Source organism: Frankliniella occidentalis, unplaced genomic scaffold (genome assembly GCF_000697945.3).
Source record: "Frankliniella occidentalis isolate FOCC.00 unplaced genomic scaffold, Focc_3.1 Scaffold161, whole genome shotgun sequence".
Classification (NCBI taxonomy): domain Eukaryota; kingdom Metazoa; phylum Arthropoda; class Insecta; order Thysanoptera; family Thripidae; genus Frankliniella; species Frankliniella occidentalis.
Genome location: NW_026267287.1, coordinates 145,344 through 168,141, shown reverse-complemented (window position 1 = coordinate 168,141; position 22,798 = coordinate 145,344). Strand labels below are relative to the sequence as shown.

Below are 22,798 nucleotides of genomic sequence, written 5' to 3'. Positions count from 1 at the left end.
AAAGGGTGGGTGTTTTCACTGTCATCACGAACTCTGAGCGATTGGCATGTCTGGGACACGCCCGCGATGCTCCTGCGATATCGGACTTGTGCAGCAGAGAAGAACAGGCGATGCGACGACGTACTGCCACAGCGGGGAAGACCACCGGTCGGATTCCAATCCGTCGGCAACCCCTTTGAACGACCCCACCCACCCCCCACCTAGCACGCCGGCGCCGGCATGGAGAAAAGGGTTACTAAATACTTCTACTACTCACCTTGTTGCAGTCTAAGTCCAAGTTGTAAATTATCCAAGGAAGGGCATTCCCATTTGCAACGCACACACTAACACTCACACACACACACGCGCGCACTGTCGCATCCACCAGCGCACTCGCAACTCGAAGCACTCGCGCACGTACTCGACACGCAGCAACTTGTCGACGCGACGACCGGGACGGCACCAACACCGACTACCGACTGGACTGAGCGGCTGTGACTGACAGAGCGCCAGCGCGCGCGAGTCCAGCCCGAGTCACAGTGCACAAGGAAGAGGCCCGCCGGGCACGACGCCAGCGCTGCGTCGCCGAACTATCCCTAGAGGCGCGGAGTTCAAACTGCGCAGCGGCAGCGCTGCCAAAACAGAAGAAGAACGGTAAACAAACAAATGTCGCTAACCTGTGCATATTGCAGACGTTGACGATTGAACTGATGTCAACTCGAGCTTTGTCGATTCTGAATTGAAATCAGATGGTTATTTGTTTGTTATTTTCCCGTAATTGATGTTCTTAGATGTGCCCGTTTCCTCTCCTTGCCTTTCTTATGGTCGGATCGGAAGACGCTGAAGACGGCAGTTGGCTGTTCTGTCACAAAGTCGTTTGAAATTTTTGTAAATAACAACATAACCAAATCTTTAACTTGTCATCCGATTAGAAGCGTTGAGACATAACTTGGAGCTAGGTGTAAAATCATTGTTGTAGTCGTTCATTCTTCCTTTTCGTTCAGATTGTAAGCCGATCGAAATGTCGTCTACCGATGACCCTACTGATTGTTCTCTTCTTCCAGTTAAAAGGCGACGCTCAAGCATACTGAGGCGAACGTCTGGTAAGAATGTCACCAAAACTCGAGAATCCTGCTCTTTTAATGAGTGCATGACCCCACACTTTTTGTTTTGCAGTTGCTCCAGCAATTATCAACTCTGAATTTGCTCATAGACAGTAAGCAGAATTATTTGTCCCGATTAAATTAAGTGTGCCATGTTTAGTCAATGGTTAATGGTTAATTTTTATGTTTAGGTATGTTTTGGAGGCTCAACAAGAGGCACAAGAATGGATTGATCTCGCCAAGCAGCGACGTCAACAAGCCAAAATAGCAGAAGCTGCGTTAGTATCAAACTTGTCAGACTTAATCAGAAGTAACTGTTGTCTTTTATCACACAGGTAATTGTCTACAATTGTTCATATATGCTTACAGGCTGGAACAGGTTTCGGAACACCCTCCAACTCTTACATTTGATAATGTCGAAGGTGACCTCACACCAGAGGACTTGGAATTTCTTGCTCAGCGGCCTGATTATGAAAAAATATCTAAAGCCTCAGACAATCTTTTTGAGAAAGTTGCCCTCCTTAAAACTAAGATTGAAAATGTACACTCTCAGGGTAAAGCTTCTGAGTTCTTGGTTAAATGTCGTGCTAATTCAATAGCATCAAATATCTGTATGTACAATGATTTAGCACCGGTAAAACAATGTACTATCCCATAATTCATGATGCTCTTTATTTCCTGTTCCCTATTAATTTAAAATAAAGTAATAAGTTAAATTTGAAATACGGATGCAAGTCTTATTAATCTTTTAATACGTTGTACCTTGTTGGCAGTGAAATGTTAAGTGACTGGGGCTTGATCAAGCTAAGGCAACGCTAGCGTGCCAGCAATGCCTGAACTTGATAAAGTCACAATTTTGATGAACTAGTATGCGATGAACACATTCAAGTTTAAAGGCAGTGGTTTCAAAGTGCGCGCTCTCAGCCTTTCAAATTAGAAAAGACTAATCATAATTTCAAAAGAAACTGAGTGGTCAATAACTCATCCATTTACACATGTTGTAATCAATTGAGCAATTAACAATTTTATACAGTGGCTTGACCAGATAAAATCATTTGGGAATCATCAATACTAATACTGAGCTAAATCAAGATCACAAACAGTTCAATAATCAATAACTACATGAAAGGCTCAAATTACAAAATAAATAACCCTAGTAAAAATACAAGTCTGTGGACATATCATCAAATGCCTTCCACAAAATTTTGTCTTTATGTGACAGACAGATGATGATATAGAGTTGAGGCATGATTAGTATTTAAAACATAAGATAATTCATATAGATAGATAACTAAACCATGCTGAGGGATAGAAGCTGCTTTAATAGACCCTTTTCTGAAGATACAACTTCATGAACAGAAGTGCAATCACCATTTGACATCAGCAAAAACTCTTAGCGGAACCAATGTTACCATTCATGCCTCAACTATACAACAACATACGTAGTATACTTAAATAGTAATATGAAACATTCATCACATTCTATATGATAACTTTTCAAGGAAGCAGTGTCTTGCAGGATACTGTTTTACAAATCACTAATAGAGTTGTAAGTATTAATCAAATTCGTTCTCTATTCATACATGCAGGTACAAATCAACATCCAAATGTCACATCACATAGAATACAGTTCCTTGAAAGATTCATTCTTTTATGAAATCAATGACAGTTGATGAGATTGCAATTTTACATTTAGGAAAAATGTAAGATAAAATAATTTTCAGCCATTTAAGAGCTTTAAACATTTTTAAATTCCAGAACAATTAAAAGACACTTCAACTTTGAAAATTATCTTTACCTAAAAGTAAATGTTCTCAATAAATACGACCAAAACAAAATGTGTTTAAAAAGACACATTTTGAAGTAAAAGTAAAGCAAAAGGTAAGTAGAAAAAAATAACAAATTATTGAATCATGAACACTGCACTTGGTAATTACCAGGTAACCAACAAATAACTGCAGTGCAAAAGTAATCCAAATGAAGCACTTTAAAACAAGTACATAACACTATAACATACAACAAGAAAAATTAACAACATAACTCTTGGAGTCCATTTGAATCTTTGGTAACAAATTGAGTGGGATAAATACATAAGGTATGCCACCTTACATAATGCTCACCTTTGACTTTCCAATTCATCTTCTGGAAACAAAAAGTAGAAAACAAGGAATAGAGGAACTAACATTCTGAATAAGTGCTTGTACAAAATTTTTCACCTGTTATCATCTTGGTCCTAAGTGAAAGCTTTTCCTCCTATGACTTCTCCTCTCTTTCAGGGCTAAGTATTCCTTCCGACGAGCACTTGTACGGAGTTCTAATACATGGTTTATTTGCTGAACCACTGCTCTTGCAACAGATTCTGCTGCTTCAAAATCATGATGTTTGAAATTCATTGAATGAGGTGTTGCAGAACTTAGCTCTGGCGATGGACTTGATGAGCGATAGTAAACCATTCTGATGTAAAAAAGAGACATTTACTAGTATTAATAATGTTAGTATGGCTATGATTATTTAAGGTAAGGAAGGCAGGGCTTACCTAAAAACAGCACGGTTATTGGACTTAGTTTCTAGTAAATCACATGCAACTATACAATCTGTGTCATAGCTTACTGCACGTTGCCGAACCCAAAATTTGGCACTAACTTTCTGTTGAGTTACAGGGTCAATTTCTACTTTGTCCCTAGATACACCTGAGGATATAATTATATTTTTTTAATTACCACATACCTAATCAATATGAGACATAAACTCAAGTGAACTACTAAATCATTAATACCTAGATGAATTTCTGTTTTGGCACGAAGTGGGTGTAGAACATGAACTTGGTATGACTGATATAATGAAGCTTCCATGGCGGTCATATGGTCTTTCATTCTTAATTCTGCCTCTTGAAGTTGGGCTAAAAGTAAAGGCAAAGATTTATTTGTGGTATTTTGTTGGAGAACATAGTAATAGCATCATAATCTTTCACACACAACAAATTATCCATTACCTTTTGATTTATTACCAGATGTACCATGAACTGGACCACAGTCTACAACGTCCCTGAGGGTGGGGAAAATGTGTACAATTTGTTAACTCATGAGACTTGAAAACTTCATTATTACTGAAACAGTCACTGTGCAGAACACTTACTTGAACTCTTCCTGTAAATGTGAACTCAAAGACCCTTTGCTCTCTACTAAGGCCAAAAACTTAAAACCAAATTTCCCTACAGTTTCCCGTGGGTCAAGACAAGGAAAATCCCAGTCAATTTCTCCATCATCTTCTGCTATGTGTAATGCATAGCTTTCAACACCACTTCTAGAACATAAGCACAACCAAACATAAAAATTTGTGTTGCACAGGGTGGTTAAAGAAAAGCACAAGGAATAGCAATAATTTGAACTGACTTAAATTTTTGGTTGGGATGTTGAATAGTGCATTTATAAAGAATAAGTCCTATTAGGTCTTGCACCTTTGCAGCAGCTAAGACAATTACTGTCATTGGATAGTTGCAATCAGGAGCAGGCAATAAGGGTAGAAAAATACCATACTTTTTCACTTTAACACCGACATGAGCCTAAAAATCCCAAAAGCACAACGCATCAGATTAACACTCTCACTTTTGGGAAAGCCAAGTTTCAAAAATGTGATTTAAAAACCCAAAACAATTAATACATACACTTCCATCACACTTGGCAAACATTTGGAAAGGATTTTGAGGTAAATTTGGACACTTCTCAAGTTGTTGGGCTAGTAATGATTTGCCGGCCTTAAGTTCTGGCTTGCTTTCAATTTTTAGATCTTTTTCTTGAAAAACCTCCGCCATTTCACTTTCTGTATAAAGCATAAAATAGGTACAGATTATGATCTTTAAATTTTGTACACTCGGGAAAACTGAAGCAAGAATAAATCATACTTGACAAAGCAGCTGGAGCACTTTCCCATTTAATATGTTTAGTTTTTGCTGCTCTTTTTTTCTCTCTGTCCATTTTCTCTAGCCTAGCTGCTGTGTTAGATCTGGCTCTGTGTCCACCAAAATCTAAATCTGCAAGGTAGCAATAGTTTTACCAGTTTTACATCATACATAAAGAAATACTCATGAGTAGATCATTTGCATTGAGAAGCCCAGTAAATCAGTACCTGACTGAATATCAAATGATTGACCCATTGCATCCATATCATCATCCTCACTATCATCTTCACCAGGATAGCAGTCAAATTTGGTGGAAGAAATTAGCTTTTTTGAGAGATTTTCTCCTTGCATGACCATTTCACACATACCTGCAAAACAAGCAAAGAAATTTTAATACATCCAAACTAGGAGGAAAAATCTACGAACAGAAATTTACAATTCAAGAATAAAGAAAGATAAGTAAGGATCGGCAGAACCTTGCAGGCAGCGTAAAGTAAACACTATTAATATTGACACAGTATTAGGCAACGTATGGGTGGGCAGTAAGTAACTTGAAAACTATAAATTGACCTGATAATATTGAAAATAAAACAGCGCATTACTTTTTAAACGCCAAAAGAAAAACAAACAAAGAGAGGAAATCTCAAAGGAAAGTGACAGACCATGTTCTAAAGGACTAAAGACCATGACATTCCATACCAGGAACCATAAGACTTTCCCCAAGTGACTCTAGATAAGTTACGTCTCAGATGTACGTTTGAAAAAGGAGTATTTTGCGATAAAAACACAGAATATTACAGAAATCAAATGAAATGAACAGCAGACACCAAAGGAACACAGCTTTCTTTCACGCACTGCCGAGAAAGAGGATGACCAGTGAAGTACAGAGGTAGTATACATACCAGTATCATCAGAAGAAACAAAGGAGTTTCTTATATGAGAAATGAGCCAATGTTTATTATCATAAAATGCCATAACTGTTTTAATTGTTGTTTATACTAAACCCGGCTGACATAACCTCCATTCGACTTTCAGTTATCGAGTTCGATAGCAGGTTCTACAACGAACGAACATAAACGAACTGATGTAATTCAATTTTGACAAACGTGCTCTATTTCTTCTTCTTTGTTTGATAGGAATTTCAAATTGAACAATAATCAAATTCCGGAGCAGCAAAATCTCTCAGGAGGCAAGGCGATGCCGAATGGGCGGGGTCGATGACTCAAATGAAGCAGCCCTGTTTAGGGTCAGGCCGACCCGGAGCCGGAGAGCGCGCGGTTTTAAACTCATTCATTGAAGTTTTTTTTCGGGCTCCCGAAGGTGTTTATTTTTTTTGTTCGGTCAAATCTCCTACACGATCCATAGATGCCCACGAATTAATACTACAGGGCAATTGCTCAGTTAAGAGATGAAGAGGTCTGATCAATTGATGAGATACTGGCCAGTTTTAAAATTTGTATCGATTCATGGACAGTGTTACAGCCCATGATTTCGAACCGCTCCACATTGGAATCATCGTTTTTATTCATGTGTACGCACCTACATGATTAAGGTCAATGACCAATGATTAATCAGCAGCCAGTCATTCAATGATCAGAAGATGTAACAGGAAGAGCTTTGTAAATTAGGAAAACTATCTTGGTGAGCAGATGCCCAAATGGACATTCACTGATTTATTTCCTCCTAGAGTTGTACAAGGAATTGTTTAGCATCATGTTCAGTTTTAGTTTCTATGGGGCTAAACAGAAACAATACCCCATTGAACACGAAGGCAATTATATTCAGGAGCTTAGGATGAACAATGCAGATCTTTGTGAATTTGTTGTATTTTCAGCAATTTGTACATGGTAGAAAATGATTTGCATTTACTCAAGACAGTGTCCTATTGCTTGTACCATACATCACCCAGCTCACTTTTCAGCTACAAATGAGAGGTTTACCACAAGGGGACAGCGATCTTTATACACATTTACAAGGTTTAGGTTGCCTCCTGCTTCTTGAAGTTACATCCCAGTTATAAACATGATTGAGCACATCTTTAAGTTAAAACAAGGATACAAATCCATCAAAGTGGAGTTCACAATAAATTTCATAAAAATGGCAGTGAGTGAACAATGCCTTATAAAACAGCCCCTTAATTTTGATTTAATGTGGTAAACCTCTCAATTAAACCCCAGCAAGTCCCTTCGAGAAGAAAATTGCATGAGATGATGTGAATATGAACTAATCCGCTTAGAAGGCGAAGAGAAGCAGGAAGGCCATCATAAGACAGAAGAGCCCCATAGCCTCAGACAGGGCGAACCCAAGAATGGCGTAAGAGAAAAGCTGCTGCTTGAGGGAGGGGTTCCTGGCATAGCCGATGATCAAGGAACCGAAGACTGATCCAATACCAGCACCTGAAACAGATACGTAATTAGTATCCAGGTAGGCGAAAGGGTAATATTAAATCAATGAGTTAGAATGCTCACCTGAGCCAGCAACACCAACAGTGGCGGCACCAGCACCGATGAACTTGGCGGCGGAGTCAATGTCGTTGGACACTGCTGAGGTCTGGAAGCTTCGGACAAGGGGGAGCAGACTCTGGCTGGGGATGACAGGGGTCTGGACCTGGCTGGCAGAGTTGACTGCGCTGACCAGGGGTCGGAGGTATGCCCTTGAGCTGGAGACAAGCTGTAGGAAAAAGAAAGAGCACTTGTTAAAAGAGATTCCTTGAAGACAGCATGAAAATAAGTGTGTAGGGGCACTTACGGCGCTCTTGGCAGCGGGGGCAATGCGGGCACAGGCAAACATGGTGATTGTTTGTGGAATTGGTAAGTTACCTGCAGAAAGAGGATACAGAATGAATGAAATTTGCACTGCAGAAATCTTTCAATCCGGTCTTCAATTGTGAACATGAAGTTGTGTCCCCCAATAAAGTGGAACCCTAAAAAGAACCTTGACCACTAGCCTGGACATCATTGATTTTCAGCTAGACTCCTAGGCACCCCGCAGAGGCAAGAACAAGTGAACATCGAAGTTAGGTTAGGACACGGGGCTTGACTGAAAAGAGTTAAATGACCTATTCGTCAATGAGACAGTTGAATAGTCACACTTGAAAGCTGACAAAAGATCCGTGATTCGGTCCGAAAGGGCTAAACCACACTTCGGGTCCATTATCAATGGATTTTAACCAATGACACTTTGCACATCTCATTAAGGTCAAAAGGTTAGAGCATCTGCAGCGACTTAAAGCAAATCGATTGAGTGACTACGTTTGAACTACAGCTTTAAAGAATTGGATGGGGAATCCACGATAGGCCAACAACACGTTAGCAGAAGGAAATCACGTGAGGGCAGTTAATACTTGCTGAGGTAGTCAAGAGTAAAGATGGCGAGAGGTTTCGGCCCGAGCTCTGCGTGTCCTAACTGCACCGAGCTCAAGTGGAGCTAGATAAGTAAACCAAAGTTCTATCCAACCGCAATGATTTAAAAGCCCCGAATACAACGTAGCTGACAACACACGGGGGGTACCGGAAACTACTTTGCCTAAAACTTAGCCAAATGAACCTTCGGCAGTCGGGCCGAAGTACTTGCCCCGATCCTCCAGGACAGTCTGAAGGACGAATGGGGCGTTGCCAAAGGGCTGCGATTTTACGAGGGGGAAAATAACTCGAGGATTAACTCAAATTAGGATAAAAACCAATCCAATGGCCGGTACGAACTTTTCCACTTTAGAGGTGAAAATGGCTGACCGGGTTCCTACGCTAAGCCACCAGTGAAAAAAGGCGCCCGAGTCCAACTCAGCGATCGACACACGGAAATACATACACCAAACGCCCTCGCAATTATTACTCTACAACTACAGACCGAATCTAACGACGGATGCGCTCGAAAACTCCACGAAGGGCCGGATAACTAACGTACCTTCCTAGACAATCTCGAACTCACCGAAGAACAGATGAGAGGAGGAGGCGACCCGTCCTTGGGAATGTGTAAAACGCAAGTGACCGCAGAGCGAAACTCAGCACCACCGTAGTCAACCGTAGCTTCCAACTGGGCGTTCCGTGCGATGGTGGGCTCGGGTTTTCCATACGACGAGTTCCACCCCTTCCTTTTATCGACCAGCCGAAATTAGGCACTACGTTAGTCAGTCAACATTGTGTGTTTTCGGGTAAAGAGCTGATTCTGTGTGATTTTCGCTGCCGGAAGAGCTAAATTAAATCGAGAAGACCATAGTCCTTCGGTTCTCAACCGTTCTTAACCCTTTCGTGGGTGATAAAGTCAAAATTTTGTTAAAAGCGGTCGATGAAGTGAAAGGGGGAGGAGGGGGGACTTTGACATTGTAGGTGGTGGATGATGGCTGTGTTCATGGTAAACATCTGTAAATTCGATGGTTGCGGAATTATATTTCAAGGGTTAGGAGATCTCATTCAGCACATAGAAGAATCCCACATCGGTAACTCAACTCAGATTTCAGATTCTCCTCTTTCCTTGTGTCTCTGTTTGAGTTATTGAGTTGGCCCAGTACAGTCGTAGCCAAGAGTGCGACGCCCTGCACGGTTTTCTTTCTTTGATTTGATCGCTACTATCTCGTAGGCATAGTCTCACAACACATTTGCTGGGTATTTTTTTGTAGGAGCAGCTTTAAGTTTACTTTTGTTTTTATTTGGCGTAGCTTTTTCGTTAAGGTCACTGTAGTAAGGTTATGCATCGTCAAAAGCTTCTGCTACACCCGAACATATCCCCACCCCCTCCCCTCCTCCTAGCGGCAAATTTAAATCCACTCGCCTCTCCTAGAGGAGAGAGAGAGGTGATTGCGGTCTCCAGCGGTGCCGACAGTGCCCATCCTAATTTACACTGCTATTTGTATTGTATACCTATGTTTTTACCTCACATCTACCACAAGTAACTCACCTACTATACAAAATATACCTGTAATTCATCTTGAACCATCACAAATAATGTAAATTGTGTCCAATTTTGACTTTGAAATTATGCTGCCCTATTCATCTACATGGCACTTGCAAGCCCCTATGTGCCCAAGTGACATCCCTATCATTGCACTTATTGAATCAATTTTTATTAAATATATAATAAATATATGAATAATTTTCCACATGTGAAAACATATGCTACCCCACCCTGCTTTTTTCCTTTTTTTACATCAAATAATAATACCTTTACTAAAAAAATATATAATCATTTGATGTCTTAGGCTTCTATTGAAAACTTTTTGTATGTGGTATTGAATTTATATTTGCATTATTCCAGATGATGATCCAGTGGTGATTGAGAAACAGGAAGAGCAACACCCAGTCAGTCTACCTTTGAGTTATGTGTTGCGCTTTTTCACCGATGCAGCCCGCAAAGAATTTCCAGATGTTAAACCAAAAATTAAGTCCATTGCACAAAATAATAGCAGTCAAAACCAAGGACCAAAAACATCCCATTCACCCACCAATAAAACACTTTCTACCACCTTAGTACAAAGAAATTTTTCACCTGCAGGTACTGATTGTTTGAAAAAATGCAACCTCCATCACACCATTTAATGCTATATTTTACTAAATTTATCTTCAATATCTCAGGGAGTGACATTGAAGAAGATGAAGCCATGACAGACTCTGACAGTAATGATTCTTGGACTACATCAGAAGAGTTCAGCTCAGAGTACATCCTCCGATATGGAAGCAGGTGTGCCTCTCAAACTCCTCTTAAATGTATTGCTTTAGTTTCCTTACTACTACAATTAATTTTCACCCTGCAGGTGTATAACTTCAAGTCCAACAAATCCTAACCAGATGCCAGAAAAGCCCTTTGCTTGCCCTGTGCCTGGATGTAAAAAGAGGTACAAGAATGTAAATGGCATCAAGTATCACTCTAAAAATGGGCACAAAAATGACGGAAAGTAAGTAGTAGTGTCATCTCAATTTAATCTAGTTCTACCTGATTTCCAATATTTTTAATTTTTTTTTTTCCAAAGGATTCGAAAAGCATTTAAATGTCACTGTGGCAAAAGTTACAAAACAACCCAAGGATTGAAAATGCACACAACTACTCATCATTCTGGGGCCAACCTTACAACCATCACAACACAAATGGGGGAAATACTGCAAATTCCAAGCAGAGAGGTTGCAGCTGCATTGAGTCCGTTGAGAACTGTTACTTTAAAACCGCTTGTAACAACCTCAGGGCTCAATGTAAGTGCGTTAAGTGGTGCTTTGGGATTGCCAGTAAAAGCTTTGCAGGTATGTCTTAAATTACTACTCCTGCAGTTAAAGATCTTTTTTCTTTCTTTTCTAAGCTACATGCCACTACTATTGTTTCTTTAATTTTCAGGGTGTTGTGTTATCTGCAAAAGCTGCTCAACATGCTACACAGTTAAAAGGGACTGTAATTGATGCAAACAGTTTCAATCTAGCTGCAGCCCTGGCAGCAAAAAAGGTTTCAGCAACGTCTGTTAGTCATACTATAAGTAGAAGCCAACCTGCATCATCTACAAAATCAAGTGGGCTGTTTATCAATACCATCAACATCACCCAACCATTCACCAAGGTGACTGCTGTAAGTGAATCAACTACTTCAGGCATCCTCACTCCTGCTACATCTCCCCAAACACCCCCTTTGACACCGGATAGCCAAACCACAGCAAAACTCATCATGTCTCTCCCATCACAACACATGGTAACCTTACCTCTCACTCCAGTCAGCCCTGCCACAACCCCTCCTCTAGGCCTCGAGACTATGGATGCTTTAGAAAGTGTTGAGGGTATTGAGTGATGTGGAAGTGGAAAAATAACAGGATTTGAAGCAAGGACATTCTTCTTAAAAAGTATTAATTTGATGAACAGAAATATCTTGTCAAATGCTTATGCAAGGCTTTCAGTTCAAGGAGATGCAGTCTACCTTATGAGACTTGAATTTGTTAAATCTCACCTATTCACCTGTTTAATTATCAAATGAAATTTTGTTTTGAGCATAAGAAGAAACATACAGAGAATAAGTTTAAGTATCAAGCATCAGTTTATGAAGGTGGAAACTAAAGTAAGCTGCTTTTGTTCTACAACACATTAGTTTCAAGCTAGGAGGAGTTTCCATCTGATGCAAATTTTATGTGCCTTTGAAGAAAAGAAAACTGGAAAAAAAAAAATTAATAGGGGATTGAAATCCAAGCAAGTTTATAAGTGTCATACTATTAATAACTAATGAACACCTTTTGTTTTCTCCCTTCTCTAGAATTTAACTTCTAGTTTAATGAAATTGATTTGACTGTCATTATTTGTTTTATTGCAGTTGTTTTGTGATATAAGTTAATTGTATTCAGATTCAGTGTGTTATGAAGCTTGTGAGTAGTTCTAGTCATTGTTGACCTGCACAACATACAAATGGCGGAAGACTTTTTCTTCCCAAAAATGTATTTAAGTGTTCTTTGAAATGTTTTTTTTTTTTTTCTCTTTTTGTTGTTGCTTTAGGTACAATACCACAAGTATTCAAGTGGTGAGCTATTACATTTTTTGAAAGACTAGTGTATATGATAGTTACTTATTCTTTGTTGAATAAGATTTTGGTTTTCAACTGTTACACGTTGATCATTGTTAAGTTGCTTTTCCCCCATCTTTTTTGTTACATTGGTGTTTAATGTATCTGATCATAATTGCTGTCGCACCTGGAAGGTGTTAGTGTGAAGCCTTTTTAGTTCCCTTTACCATGAACAGTATACTGGTCATAAGACATATCTGTTTTTGTTAATTAAGATAGAACTTTTGACATGCTTCTGGCCTATTGCAGACAACCTGGCTTTGTCCTTTCTACATCTGCAATTTTTATTATTTAATCACATTAAATTTTGGCCCAAAAATTGTATAAATGTTCTTTTATATGACCTACGCAAGTAGAATTATTGTATTACTAGTCATCTTTTCTTCTATATTTGAGTGAAGAATATAACCTTCTCAATCTGATTTGTAGAGACTGAACAAAGAGATGAATCCTTGGGAGATACCATCCTAGGTATTGTATATGTGTAGATTTGTTTTTTTTTTTTTTGTTTTTTTTTCTTTTCTCTGAAAAGGAGTTTTTATTTTTGAACTTGTGAAGTATTTAAGTTTTTACACACAAAACCACACTTTCAGGACAACTTCTCTGCACTTCAGTAAAGCACCTGTACCTGTATTGTAAGGCTTCTTCCCTCAGGAGGCTATGAAGTCGTGTATTATGTACTGCTATTTTGTGAGCTCGTATACTGAAGCTACTCTTGTAAACTAACTTGTAGATCTATTGAGTTTTGTATCACATTTTAATTTTTAAACATTGTTTCTACAGTGTGCGATTGGAGACAGGATATGTTCTGAATGTGGTATCGCATGATTTAATCTGGCAGGATGTTAGTGATATCGGCATTCAAGTATAATTGAAGTACCCCCATAAAACCAAAAATGATTTTAGCATAGAAAACATATAAGTTTTTAATACATAGCTTGTTTAATCAGTCATCTCCAAATGCTTTCAACTTCTTGTATTGGGTGTGCATGAGAGTTTCAACAATTCTCATTTTCTCCTGCTCTGAAATTGTGGCAACAGCGTAAGATTTATTTCTAGCTGAGTTGAAGTTAGAAATGTGATCATCCTTAGCAAGTGCTCTAGTGAAAAATAATTTGAAATGAACATAGTTTGTGTGCTTTTATTTGTAATCTGTGATAGTTTTACTGTGTGTATTCACATATAATTAGAATATCCAGGTCTTGAGAAGTATTTCTCTATAAGTGTTGTAATGAATATGCAAGCAAACTACTACTATTCATCTTTATTGAGTATAACTCAAAAAAATCAACAACAACAACAGTGAATATTCCTGGCTTCATATGCCTTGTCTATTCCTCTCCCTAAAAATAGGAAAACTTTGAATAATTTACATTTGATGTTATGTGGTTGAATTTGAAACATCATGTTGCTTATTGAGGAAATCAGATTGGAGAAGTCAAACGTTTGGCCATAAAATTTTTCCAATCGGTTGAGTTTTGGTCTTTGTGGAATTTGTGATATGGTAATGAATTACATTTACCTCCATTTATTTTATTTTCCTCGTTTGTTTGAATCTGCAAAGCAGTTAATTTGTGTTTTGTTTTTAATGTTCAATGTCTTTTTGATGAGAAAATTAACTTGCTGCTCAGAAAAGCCAGACATTCCTAAATGAAAAGGTTGTCTTCTTATGACTGATTGCAGAGTATTAGCAGCAGTGCAAGAACCACCACCAGATTTAATCACCTCAAATTTATTGAAAAGAAAACAATACCGTAAATTAGATTGTGAATGGGAGTTTCCTGACTTAACTGAGCAGCAATCAGTTGCGCTACAAGTAGCAGATCCTAAATGTTTTACAACAGCGCATGAAACAAGAACTTTGTTACTTTCGCTCAGAGTGAGTTTACCTTGTCCTAAACTTTATCTCAATTGTTTCACTTAATTGAGCTTCTAGCTGGACTCATTTTTGGCACACTCAAACTGTTTGTAAAATTTACAGTAAATTTTCAGTTGAATTTTAGGAGAACTTAGCAGCACAAACAAATTTTATGAAGTGCTGCAATCCCAGCACAACATTCTTTTTTCGTTTTGTCAAGAAATGTTCTGTGCTGTTGACTGATGAGATGACTGAAGCACTCTTACAATGAGTGCCAAACTTTAAAAATTGGATTGAACATTGGTTCGTATTTTTAGTTTCCTTTGTGTTGAAATGCTAATAGCTGTATGTCCTACTGTGTAATCACATCAGCTTTGTAAAGAACAGTGCCACAAATAAAGTGAGATGATAAACATTCTTTTACAAATTTTAATTCATGACATGGTTTTAGTACTTTTCTCTGCCTATGTTACTTTTGCTACAGCCATGGTAAAAATAAGTAAAATATCACAGGAGAATACAACAAATATACACAAAATAAGATTCTTGATTAAACACACAATAGTAGGATAAGATATCACAAATAATAACAAAATTGCAAAATCATCCAGAGGATGAACCTGCCAGTATATACAGCATTTAGCCCCACAGAGTATCATAGTTTGACTAGCCAATTGATAGTGGATGTGGAATCACATTTCTCACTTTCTCTCCTATTTTCTACTGCTTAATTGAGTGAGGAATGTGTTAATTTGTTCAATGACATTCTGTTCTGCGGACCCACACTTTGATTGGACGGCAATAAGAGCTTGGGTATCTTTCTGGTCAAAAGCAGTCTGAGCAGCCTGTTTCAACATTCTGGAGGTAAAAGAATAAAAAAATTATGCAAGTGCATTGTGATGAAATGTTATATTATTTCTTGCAAATTCTTGGAGGTCACTCACCCAATCTTTACATAGTATTTCACTTTTAGATCATCTCGCACTCTGCTCATATACTTCTGTGCTTCTTCTCTTTCATTTCGTTCAAAGCAGACATCAACAAAAGGCTGTGTGTGTTTTAAAATCAGAATGTATAATAACTTTAAAAACCATGTGACACAATAAGGACATTGTCTCAGTGTTAACATTAATAATTTTACTATACCTCATATCCAATTGGAGACTTCTTCTCTTTGGAAAAGTTTTCAAGCTGTTTCCACTCTCCGTTGCGGGCATGGGCTAATATGCGTAACCACCAATACCTTCAGGAAAATGATAAATCAGTATACACAATACTCCACTGCTGAGGAAAAGTGTATCAGATCTTATATGAAGTCAATTTACCTACGATCAGGAATTTTAAACTCATTGCGTAAACTTTCAGCAACTTTCACCTCTTTCAAAGTCAGAAGTATTTCAACTGTATCATGAAGTGACTGTCCAAAAAATTCCCTGCCAAATTTATCTTCTAAAGTCCTTTGAATCTTTAGAAGTCGAAGTTGCTCATCACAAGCACCTGCCAGAAAATCATTTCTAGCATTTTTATAGCTCTGACGTGCTGCTGCTAATGATGCCTCTCGAGTCCCAGAATTCTGTTTTATTAGATACAAATTGCAGTGAACTAGATTCTTAAGAAAATCATTATGTAGGAAATAGGCCAAAGCATACCTTAGGTAGATAGGCATCCTTGAGATGGAGAGCAGCTTGCGCATTATAATTTGATTCTTGGTCATGAATATCATGAAGTTCTTTGTTATTGTTCTCATAACTGTATTTGATGTAAAGGGACTGAGCCAATGGGTAGTTCCGAATTTTCAGCTGTAATTGGAGAAGAATAACAATCAGTTTTTATGATAGTCAAGGATTTAAAAAGACAGATTGTGGTAGGGCATGGGCATGAGGAACATACATAAAAATCGGCCAGTGGCATCTTAGCATGCATTCTAAGAAGCACTGAATATATTAAATCAGTGTCTCCACTTTCCATAGCTTTCAGTAAGGCAGGAACCTCCTCTCCTAGATCAAGGAGCAAGGGGACTTGTTCTCTGGCTCGAGGTTCATAGTCCATCAACTGCAACAACAAGAACAGTCTGTGAATGACATAATGTTTTACAAATTGCAATCCGGAACATTATTTGTAACATCAATAGTTTTTAAATACTGTACAAACCCGAATAGCCAGATGTTTGTGGCCACAATTATTAGCTCTCAGAGCAATGTCTTTGTAGGAAATTCCAGGAGCTTTACCAAGTTTGCTTGCAATTTCTCTTGCTACTTGTTCTCGGTCCTGTTTTGCTTGTGCAACCTGCACACATATAAAACTTGTGTAACACAAATTCAGAAAGACAAAAGAATCAAACCTTTATCAAATTAATTGTCGCGCATACCTTATAGAAAGCCCATTCTGCTAATATACGGCTTGAACCTTCAGCAGGTGGCAGTTTTAAATGTTTGCAAATTTGAATTGCCATATAGTAATGTCTTCTGCGAATAAGTCTTTCAAGTAATCCAACAATATTCATTTTCCTTAGCCTGAGGATTGAGGTCAAGGTTGCACACATAATTTATATTCATTTTAAAGAACACTTTTGTTTAATTAAAAAGGAAAATTTTAAAGGAAAACCACAACCTAGAGATAAAAGGATACTGTGTATTGGTGATAGGAAGACTGACTTTGTGATCACGGACAGCATTCAGAACACGAAGAACACGGCACATCCTAACATAATTTTCTGGATCTAAATCAGGAACAAAACCTTTCCCGAACTGAGCAGCCTAAAAATTGACAGAACATATAAAGATTCCAGTAAAGTAGTTCCGATGTGTGATGGTTAAAGGTAAATAAAGCAAAGGCACGCACCCTTATGAACATCTTTTGATTGTCATGTGAAAATTCATATCCAGCAGCTTCGATACAATTTTCAACAGCCAATGGCAAATTGTCTTTAACAAGACGAATATATTCATCCGCGGTGTGATTTCGGCGCTACAAAAGAAAATGTAATACAGACATCAGATGCTTTAAATTTAAAGCATTCAATTCAACATGAACACAGTTCTAACCCTTTTAAGTTCCTGTCACACTGACTCTGTTAAAACTGAAACTGGGCTGATAAAGTTGATAAAATAGCTGACCTGAAACTGCCGTGATGCCTCCAGAAGATATAAACCTGGGTCAACACTATTGATTCGCAGGATCTTTTGAACTACTGATGGAACCGACTGCAAAATCTCATGAGAAGAGCTCGAAATAACACGTGCACAATCAATTTCTGCCACCACATGCACTTTTGAGTCACATGGGTATGTCAGTGTATCACCATTTTTTGTAACAAGGAGAAGAGTTCCATCCCAGACACCAAGAACTCCATCAGAGCCACACCTGTACATTTTCCCACAGTGATGACTATCAAAACAGGATATATTATAGGACAATGACATTGATTGCAAATTATTTAGCTACATACCATGCTAGTTGCAGTGGTCTATAAGCATGGGATGTGTCAATTTCACAATACTTCGACCGTAAGTCAGATGAACCAATCCACAATCTACCTTTGTCAGTAAAGAGACCAATCTGACGATTGTCCACGGAAACTGCCATTTCAACAACAGAACTCAATCGATCAGAAAATTCCAATACCTGATTATATTGGAACAAAAATGAATCAATACTATGAAAACTAGATACTCTACTGAACTTTTGGGACCACACAATAATATGAAACAAAAAATACATACAACAGGCACAGGACGGCTATCATTGTGTGATAACAAATAAAGCTCTCTTTCTTTGGCAACCAAAATTTTTGTCTGCCTATCTTCAACAATAACTCCCCAACTGCTGGGGGGTGCATTAAGTCCTTGATCAAATAAAATTTTACATTACATAGTTGGAAAAACCTTCACAAAGTTACATTAGATTAAAAGTATTAGCCAGTAAATGTTACCTGGAATTTCAGGCATTGGTCGAGTTTTTGGTTCTTTGACACTATTCACAAGAAAAAATCTATAGGATGACGTTAATATTGCTACACCAGTTCCACCAGCACAGGTAAACACCTTGGCTTCTATTACTTTTGTGACTCTTGCTTCCTGGACATTAAACAACAATGGTACAGCCAAAAAAATTAACAAATTACCAAGCACAAGAACAGAAGAGAGATTCTGTACAAATAACTTACATCACACATGGAAAATGTGTGTTGGTGGTTGCCAAAAATGTCATATCTCAAAACAGACCCATCATCTTCAATGCAGAGTAGGTCCTCAGTAGTGGACCATCCAACTTCGATAACAGATTTTGTTAACTGAACAGATAGACAGTTATTGTAGCATTCACACAATCAGGAAATTTATGCTGAGTATAACATAAAAGTAGAGTCTGCTCACACACCAAGATAGAGGAGACAAAAGCACCAGCAGCAGTGTAAATTGCTACACTGGGCTTTCCGCTGCCTTGAACTTGGACAAGTTTCTTGGGGTCTCGACGTACAGCAAATGGTCCACCATAAGAGCATGATGTCATGATTACATTTTCCATGCTAAAGCTATCCTCCCATTTGTAGACTTCAAATTTGCTGTCAACAAAGAAATATCATAGGTGCTAACTACCTGTCAAAACTATGGTTATAAAGTAACATTTAATAATTAAGGGATATAAAGGAGTGTACCGATAATACTCATCTCTTCCCACGGAGCACCAGTCAGCAGTTAGTAGGACTGACATTTTCACTAGAGCAAAAAGAGGTCTGGAAACCAATCAAACGAGAATTTTAGCATAAAGTTTTCTGTCATCAAATGATCAAATAAACACCCCTTAAATTACGTGGTTTGTTTACAATCAGTTACTAACGTATTTTAAAAGGCAGTTTTGTAGTGGATACGTTCCTACATCTACTTTTCCCTTTTTGCAAGATTTTTCTAAATGTTTTCTTACTTCCGCTCCAAGAATACTACTTTTTGTGATTTAAAATTTTACAGTGTTCTTTTGCTTTAGTATTTACCATGTTTCATCCGTAAATTTCGCATAAAACTACTAATATTGTTGAGTGCTGGTCAAAGTTTATCGACCACCGTACTTCCTGTTGGTAAGCTAAAAGAGGAGAACACGAAAAGAGGAAGTTGCAGTATGCTTTTACCTTTCCGCCTACAGTCTTTTCGGTCCTGATTCTTGAAACACAGACATGGCTGTAGGAAAAAATAAGGGCCTGTCGAAAGGAGGCAAGAAGGGAGTTAAGAAGAAGATGTAAGTGTTCAATAGTGTTAAATAATGTCAATTGCCCATCGATCTTTCGTATTTTGTAATTGCCGTACCCCAGATGGGCATATTATTAGAGATGATAGTGGATGATGTGCGTCTCCACGGCACCTCGCGACATGGCACTGCACGGGCCGATGTGTTGACGTGGTTATTATAATGGTAGATTTTGTGCAACACGAACATCTAGCCTGTGTTGACGACATGCCCCTCTTCAATTCATTCCGTAGGAACTGATTTTCCTGATAGGATTTTGGTATGTTTTGCTTGTGCCGGGTTGTATTAGTAGGGTTATGTCACCGGGAGGATATGGACGCACCTTGTTTTTTGGGATAGTTTACCTCACTTTACTCCCTGGCAGGAACCCTTAGCTCATTTACTGTCCTCGGAAGATCATCCGAACTGACCAGATTATATGTTTTATCTTTCGATCTGACCCCGAGTGTATTTTCTTTATTTGTGCTCTAACCTATGCTCTTGTTTCTTTGCAGTGTCGACCCCTTCACAAGGAAGGACTGGTACGATGTCAAGGCACCGTCCATGTTCACTACCCGCCAGATCGGCAAGACCTTGGTCAACAGGACACAGGGTACCAAGATTGCCTCTGAGGGTCTGAAGCACCGTGTCTTCGAAGTGTCCCTGGCTGATCTTCAGAACGACAACGATGCTGAGAGGTCCTTCCGCAAGTTCCGCCTCATTGCTGAGGATGTTCAGGGTCGCAATGTTCTTACCAATTTCCACGGCATGGACTTGACTACTGACAAGCTGAGAAGTATGGTGAAGAAATGGCAGGTGAGTTTTACTTGCTTAAGTTTCAACCTAGCAGCCAATGTATGATGATCATTACAGATCCAACGCTGATCTTAGTGAAGATACCCGAGCAATTTCTGACATTAGCTGCATTTTCATTTCAATGGCATTTACTGTGATGAATAGAACAGATCCAACGCTGATCTCTATGAAGATAGCAAAGCTTTTTTCTTCTGATTTTAAGTGTAATTGATTCACCTTCTGTTTTCATTTCTGTACGCTCACACATATTGTTTGTTTTCCAGACCCTTATTGAGGCTAATGTTGACGTTAAGACAACTGACGGCTATCTTCTGAGAGTGTTCTGCATTGGATTCACCAACAAAGATCACCAGATGTCACATAGGAAAACTTGTTATGCTCAGCACACTCAGGTTAGTTACATCCCTGGCATATTCTTTTTAAAGCCCTTCTATACTAGAGGTTTTACGAAGTCTCTTTTCAATAGGTGCGAGCTATCCGTAAGAAGATGGTTGAAATCATCACCAGGGATGTGACATCCAGTGACTTGAAGGAGGTTGTCAACAAGCTCCTCCCCGATTCCATTGCCAAGGATATTGAAAAGGCCTGCCAGGGAATCTACCCCCTCCATGATGTCTACATCCGTAAGGTGAGTCAGTTGCTGCTATTCCCTTTAAAACTTCCATTCCATTGTATTAAGTCGAATTACTTGGCTGTTACACCTTGTATCACTTTGCTATGTTTTAGGTCAAGGTCCTCAAGAAGCCCCGTTTCGAACTCAGCAAGCTGCTTGAGTTGCACGGTGATGGTGGAAAGGGCTCAGATGAACCTGGTGCGAAGGCTGACCGTCCTGAGGGTTATGAGCCCCCAGTTCAAGAAGCTGTTTAAATGGAGTTTCATTAAATAAAAAATAAAAACCATCCTCTTTTATTAATTTGCGCCCTTGGCATATGCGAACTGCATCAACACCACGACATATGTGACTATGATAGAGGCACACTGAAATAGAGGGTGCATATTAGACAAAGACCAAGTGTTACCAAGATTGTTAAATCAACATACCCCAACTGCCAGTGCTCTGTTGAGTGATGTAAATCCTCCCATATCTAGACAAGGATCCTGAATGTCTACTGCTTTCAGAAATTTAACTAACTGGAATAAAGGTGGACACAAGTGAGATGAAGTACTTTCACTTTTTAATTTGTTTTCAATTACCTCTGGGTAGAGGTTTGTACTGGCTGTCGCGAATTTGGCTCTTGTCATTTCTTTTACGAAGGCGTCCTTCACCTATAGTAATGAATTGGATTACTCAGAATACTGAAATAGTCAACTTTAGAAATTGGACACACCCAGCTTTCCAAACCTCTCTGCGCACTCTGCTGCCTGCACTGCACACTCTGTTGATGTTGTAAATGTTGTGAACCACTGCAGTCATCATTCCAGCCAGTCGATCATCAATGACCTTGTCGCGTGCGAAAGACAAAGTAACTTGAAACTAATGTGCCTACAACGGCCTTGCTTTGAGGAACCCCAGTAAACTTCATTTGTATCCCTAAGCGGCCACCCCTTTTGAAATTATTTCCATAACAAACAAGTTGTTCTGCAGGGCGCCGCCGTCGGAGCAGGCAACCCAACGTACTTGACTGCTGTCTGTGGCCCCTGCTTCGTCTGCTACATACTCGAGTCCTCTGGACCCAAAGCAATACCAGGGGAGTCTCTGCCTCCATCCCTTCTCTCCGCTCCTCCGGAAGGAAACCCCTTCGGATAAAGTTGTACCTGGCCACGTAGCAACGGGAGGGAGATGCCGAACACGGAGAGGAGCAGGACGGTGACGGAGGAGAGGATGAGATGCGCGAGGCACGGCGTCCACGTCAGGCTCCACATGCGCACTAGGTGCTGCAGCTGCATCCACAGCCAGCGCAGGTCGGCCAGCGCCCGGCGCCGCGGCCCCGAGTCCGCAGCCTCCCCGACGTCGCCGAGCACCTGGATGGCCCCGGGCGGAACATAGAGGGTGAGCGTGCCGGCGTGCGCGCCGTCCCTATACGTCGTGGTCCCGACCTGCACGAGCTCGGCGCGCAGCCGCTGAGCCGCCGTCTCCAGCGCCAGGGCGATGAGGACCCAGGTCTCGGGCAGGATGGCCAGGTAGGTGGCGTTCATCTCGTAGACGGGGAACTGGTTCCACGGCACGTAGCCCGCGTCGTGCGACCAGAGCACGAAGGCCAGGCCGACCACGGGGCACAGTGCGGCCGTCACTCTGGCCTTCTTGGCCACGCCAAAGCTGAGCCGGTGACCCGTGACCTCGCGGAAGTTGACCTGGCGGGGGAAAGTTCGGTGGCGGTAGTTTAAATCGAGTATGCAACGGAGTGACGAGTAGTTAGAGGTACATTCTAACTAGGGCAAGATGCCCAATAATGGACAGCTTAAGAGATG

At 39.7% G+C, this 22,798-nt stretch overlaps 7 protein-coding genes across 15 annotated transcripts in view; 3 read left to right on the top strand and 4 right to left on the bottom strand.

The window, feature by feature from the left end:
- The first annotated feature begins 770 nt into the window (after nucleotides 1-770).
- Nucleotides 771-1,805, top strand: LOC113210594 (uncharacterized). 2 transcript variants are annotated; one of them, XM_052271428.1, is made up of 5 exons: nucleotides 771-867; nucleotides 984-1,082; nucleotides 1,156-1,195; nucleotides 1,274-1,360; nucleotides 1,452-1,805. In XM_052271428.1, the coding sequence occupies exons 2-5, from the start codon at nucleotides 1,001-1,003 to the stop codon at nucleotides 1,738-1,740; spliced, it is 498 nt and encodes a 165-aa protein (XP_052127388.1). In that variant the 5' UTR covers nucleotides 771-867; nucleotides 984-1,000; the 3' UTR covers nucleotides 1,741-1,805. The 2 variants fall into 2 exon arrangements, with proteins under 2 accessions (XP_052127388.1, XP_052127387.1); XM_052271427.1 differs by lacking the exon at nucleotides 771-867 and having other exon boundaries at nucleotides 874-1,082.
- On the bottom strand, nucleotides 1,738-6,229 carry LOC113210573 (target of rapamycin complex 2 subunit MAPKAP1). Of its 3 annotated transcripts, none has more exons than XM_026428634.2 (11): nucleotides 5,883-6,229; nucleotides 5,208-5,348; nucleotides 4,984-5,112; nucleotides 4,747-4,901; nucleotides 4,475-4,644; nucleotides 4,218-4,382; nucleotides 4,075-4,127; nucleotides 3,859-3,981; nucleotides 3,619-3,772; nucleotides 3,299-3,536; nucleotides 1,738-3,224 (listed from the first exon to the last, which is right to left on the bottom strand). In XM_026428634.2, the coding sequence occupies exons 1-10, from the start codon at nucleotides 5,953-5,955 to the stop codon at nucleotides 3,305-3,307; spliced, it is 1,395 nt and encodes a 464-aa protein (XP_026284419.1). In that variant the 5' UTR covers nucleotides 5,956-6,229; the 3' UTR covers nucleotides 1,738-3,224; nucleotides 3,299-3,304. The 3 variants fall into 3 exon arrangements, with proteins under 3 accessions (XP_026284419.1, XP_026284418.1, XP_026284420.1); XM_026428633.2 differs by having other exon boundaries at nucleotides 4,218-4,385; nucleotides 5,883-6,224; XM_026428635.2 differs by lacking the exon at nucleotides 5,883-6,229 and adding an exon at nucleotides 5,779-5,862 and having other exon boundaries at nucleotides 4,218-4,385.
- A 389-nt stretch (nucleotides 6,230-6,618) lies between these two features.
- Nucleotides 6,619-9,055, bottom strand: LOC113210576 (ATP synthase lipid-binding protein, mitochondrial). 3 transcript variants are annotated; one of them, XM_026428639.2, is made up of 4 exons: nucleotides 8,908-9,055; nucleotides 7,729-7,799; nucleotides 7,449-7,650; nucleotides 6,619-7,376 (listed from the first exon to the last, which is right to left on the bottom strand). In XM_026428639.2, exons 2-4 carry the CDS (start codon nucleotides 7,768-7,770, stop codon nucleotides 7,213-7,215), a joined length of 408 nt encoding a protein of 135 aa, XP_026284424.1. In that variant the 5' UTR covers nucleotides 7,771-7,799; nucleotides 8,908-9,055; the 3' UTR covers nucleotides 6,619-7,212. The 3 variants fall into 3 exon arrangements, with proteins under 3 accessions (XP_026284424.1, XP_026284423.1, XP_026284425.1); XM_026428638.2 differs by having other exon boundaries at nucleotides 8,884-9,032; XM_026428640.2 differs by having other exon boundaries at nucleotides 8,827-8,927.
- Nucleotides 9,056-9,131: 76 nt separating this feature from the next.
- LOC113210574 (zinc finger X-linked protein ZXDA) lies at nucleotides 9,132-14,773 on the top strand. Its single transcript, XM_026428636.2, has 6 exons — nucleotides 9,132-9,415; nucleotides 10,231-10,467; nucleotides 10,548-10,653; nucleotides 10,727-10,867; nucleotides 10,943-11,207; nucleotides 11,299-14,773. The coding sequence occupies exons 1-6, from the start codon at nucleotides 9,313-9,315 to the stop codon at nucleotides 11,737-11,739; spliced, it is 1,293 nt and encodes a 430-aa protein (XP_026284421.1). The 5' UTR covers nucleotides 9,132-9,312; the 3' UTR covers nucleotides 11,740-14,773.
- On the bottom strand, nucleotides 14,768-19,187 carry LOC113210571 (vacuolar protein sorting-associated protein 16 homolog). The gene is made up of 17 exons (XM_026428630.2): nucleotides 19,011-19,187; nucleotides 18,734-18,917; nucleotides 18,522-18,647; nucleotides 18,288-18,432; nucleotides 18,079-18,200; nucleotides 17,805-17,980; nucleotides 17,473-17,719; nucleotides 17,198-17,323; nucleotides 16,985-17,112; nucleotides 16,725-16,869; nucleotides 16,508-16,642; nucleotides 16,247-16,408; nucleotides 16,006-16,155; nucleotides 15,682-15,929; nucleotides 15,503-15,599; nucleotides 15,301-15,404; nucleotides 14,768-15,214 (listed from the first exon to the last, which is right to left on the bottom strand). Exons 1-17 carry the CDS (start codon nucleotides 19,064-19,066, stop codon nucleotides 15,070-15,072), a joined length of 2,496 nt encoding a protein of 831 aa, XP_026284415.1. The 5' UTR covers nucleotides 19,067-19,187; the 3' UTR covers nucleotides 14,768-15,069.
- A 229-nt stretch (nucleotides 19,188-19,416) lies between these two features.
- Nucleotides 19,417-21,288, top strand: LOC113210575 (40S ribosomal protein S3a). Its single transcript, XM_026428637.2, has 5 exons — nucleotides 19,417-19,585; nucleotides 20,089-20,389; nucleotides 20,653-20,781; nucleotides 20,856-21,017; nucleotides 21,116-21,288. Exons 1-5 carry the CDS (start codon nucleotides 19,524-19,526, stop codon nucleotides 21,254-21,256), a joined length of 795 nt encoding a protein of 264 aa, XP_026284422.1. The 5' UTR covers nucleotides 19,417-19,523; the 3' UTR covers nucleotides 21,257-21,288.
- LOC127750267 (gustatory and odorant receptor 63a-like) overlaps nucleotides 21,280-22,798 on the bottom strand; it is a 13,576-nt gene continuing 12,057 nt past the window's right edge. Inside the window, exons 4-8 of one of the 4 annotated variants that reach the window (XM_052271426.1) lie at nucleotides 22,427-22,681; nucleotides 22,145-22,351; nucleotides 21,732-21,830; nucleotides 21,584-21,649; nucleotides 21,280-21,520 (exon numbers count right to left, since the gene is read on the bottom strand). In XM_052271426.1, coding sequence (XP_052127386.1) covers nucleotides 21,422-21,520; nucleotides 21,584-21,649; nucleotides 21,732-21,830; nucleotides 22,145-22,351; nucleotides 22,427-22,681 — 726 coding nt within the window. In that variant the 3' untranslated portion in view covers nucleotides 21,280-21,421. Of the gene's footprint in view, nucleotides 21,656-21,731; nucleotides 21,831-22,144; nucleotides 22,352-22,426; nucleotides 22,682-22,798 lie in introns of all 4 variants that reach the window. The other 3 variants (XM_052271425.1, XM_052271424.1, XM_052271423.1) reach the window with 3 other exon arrangements.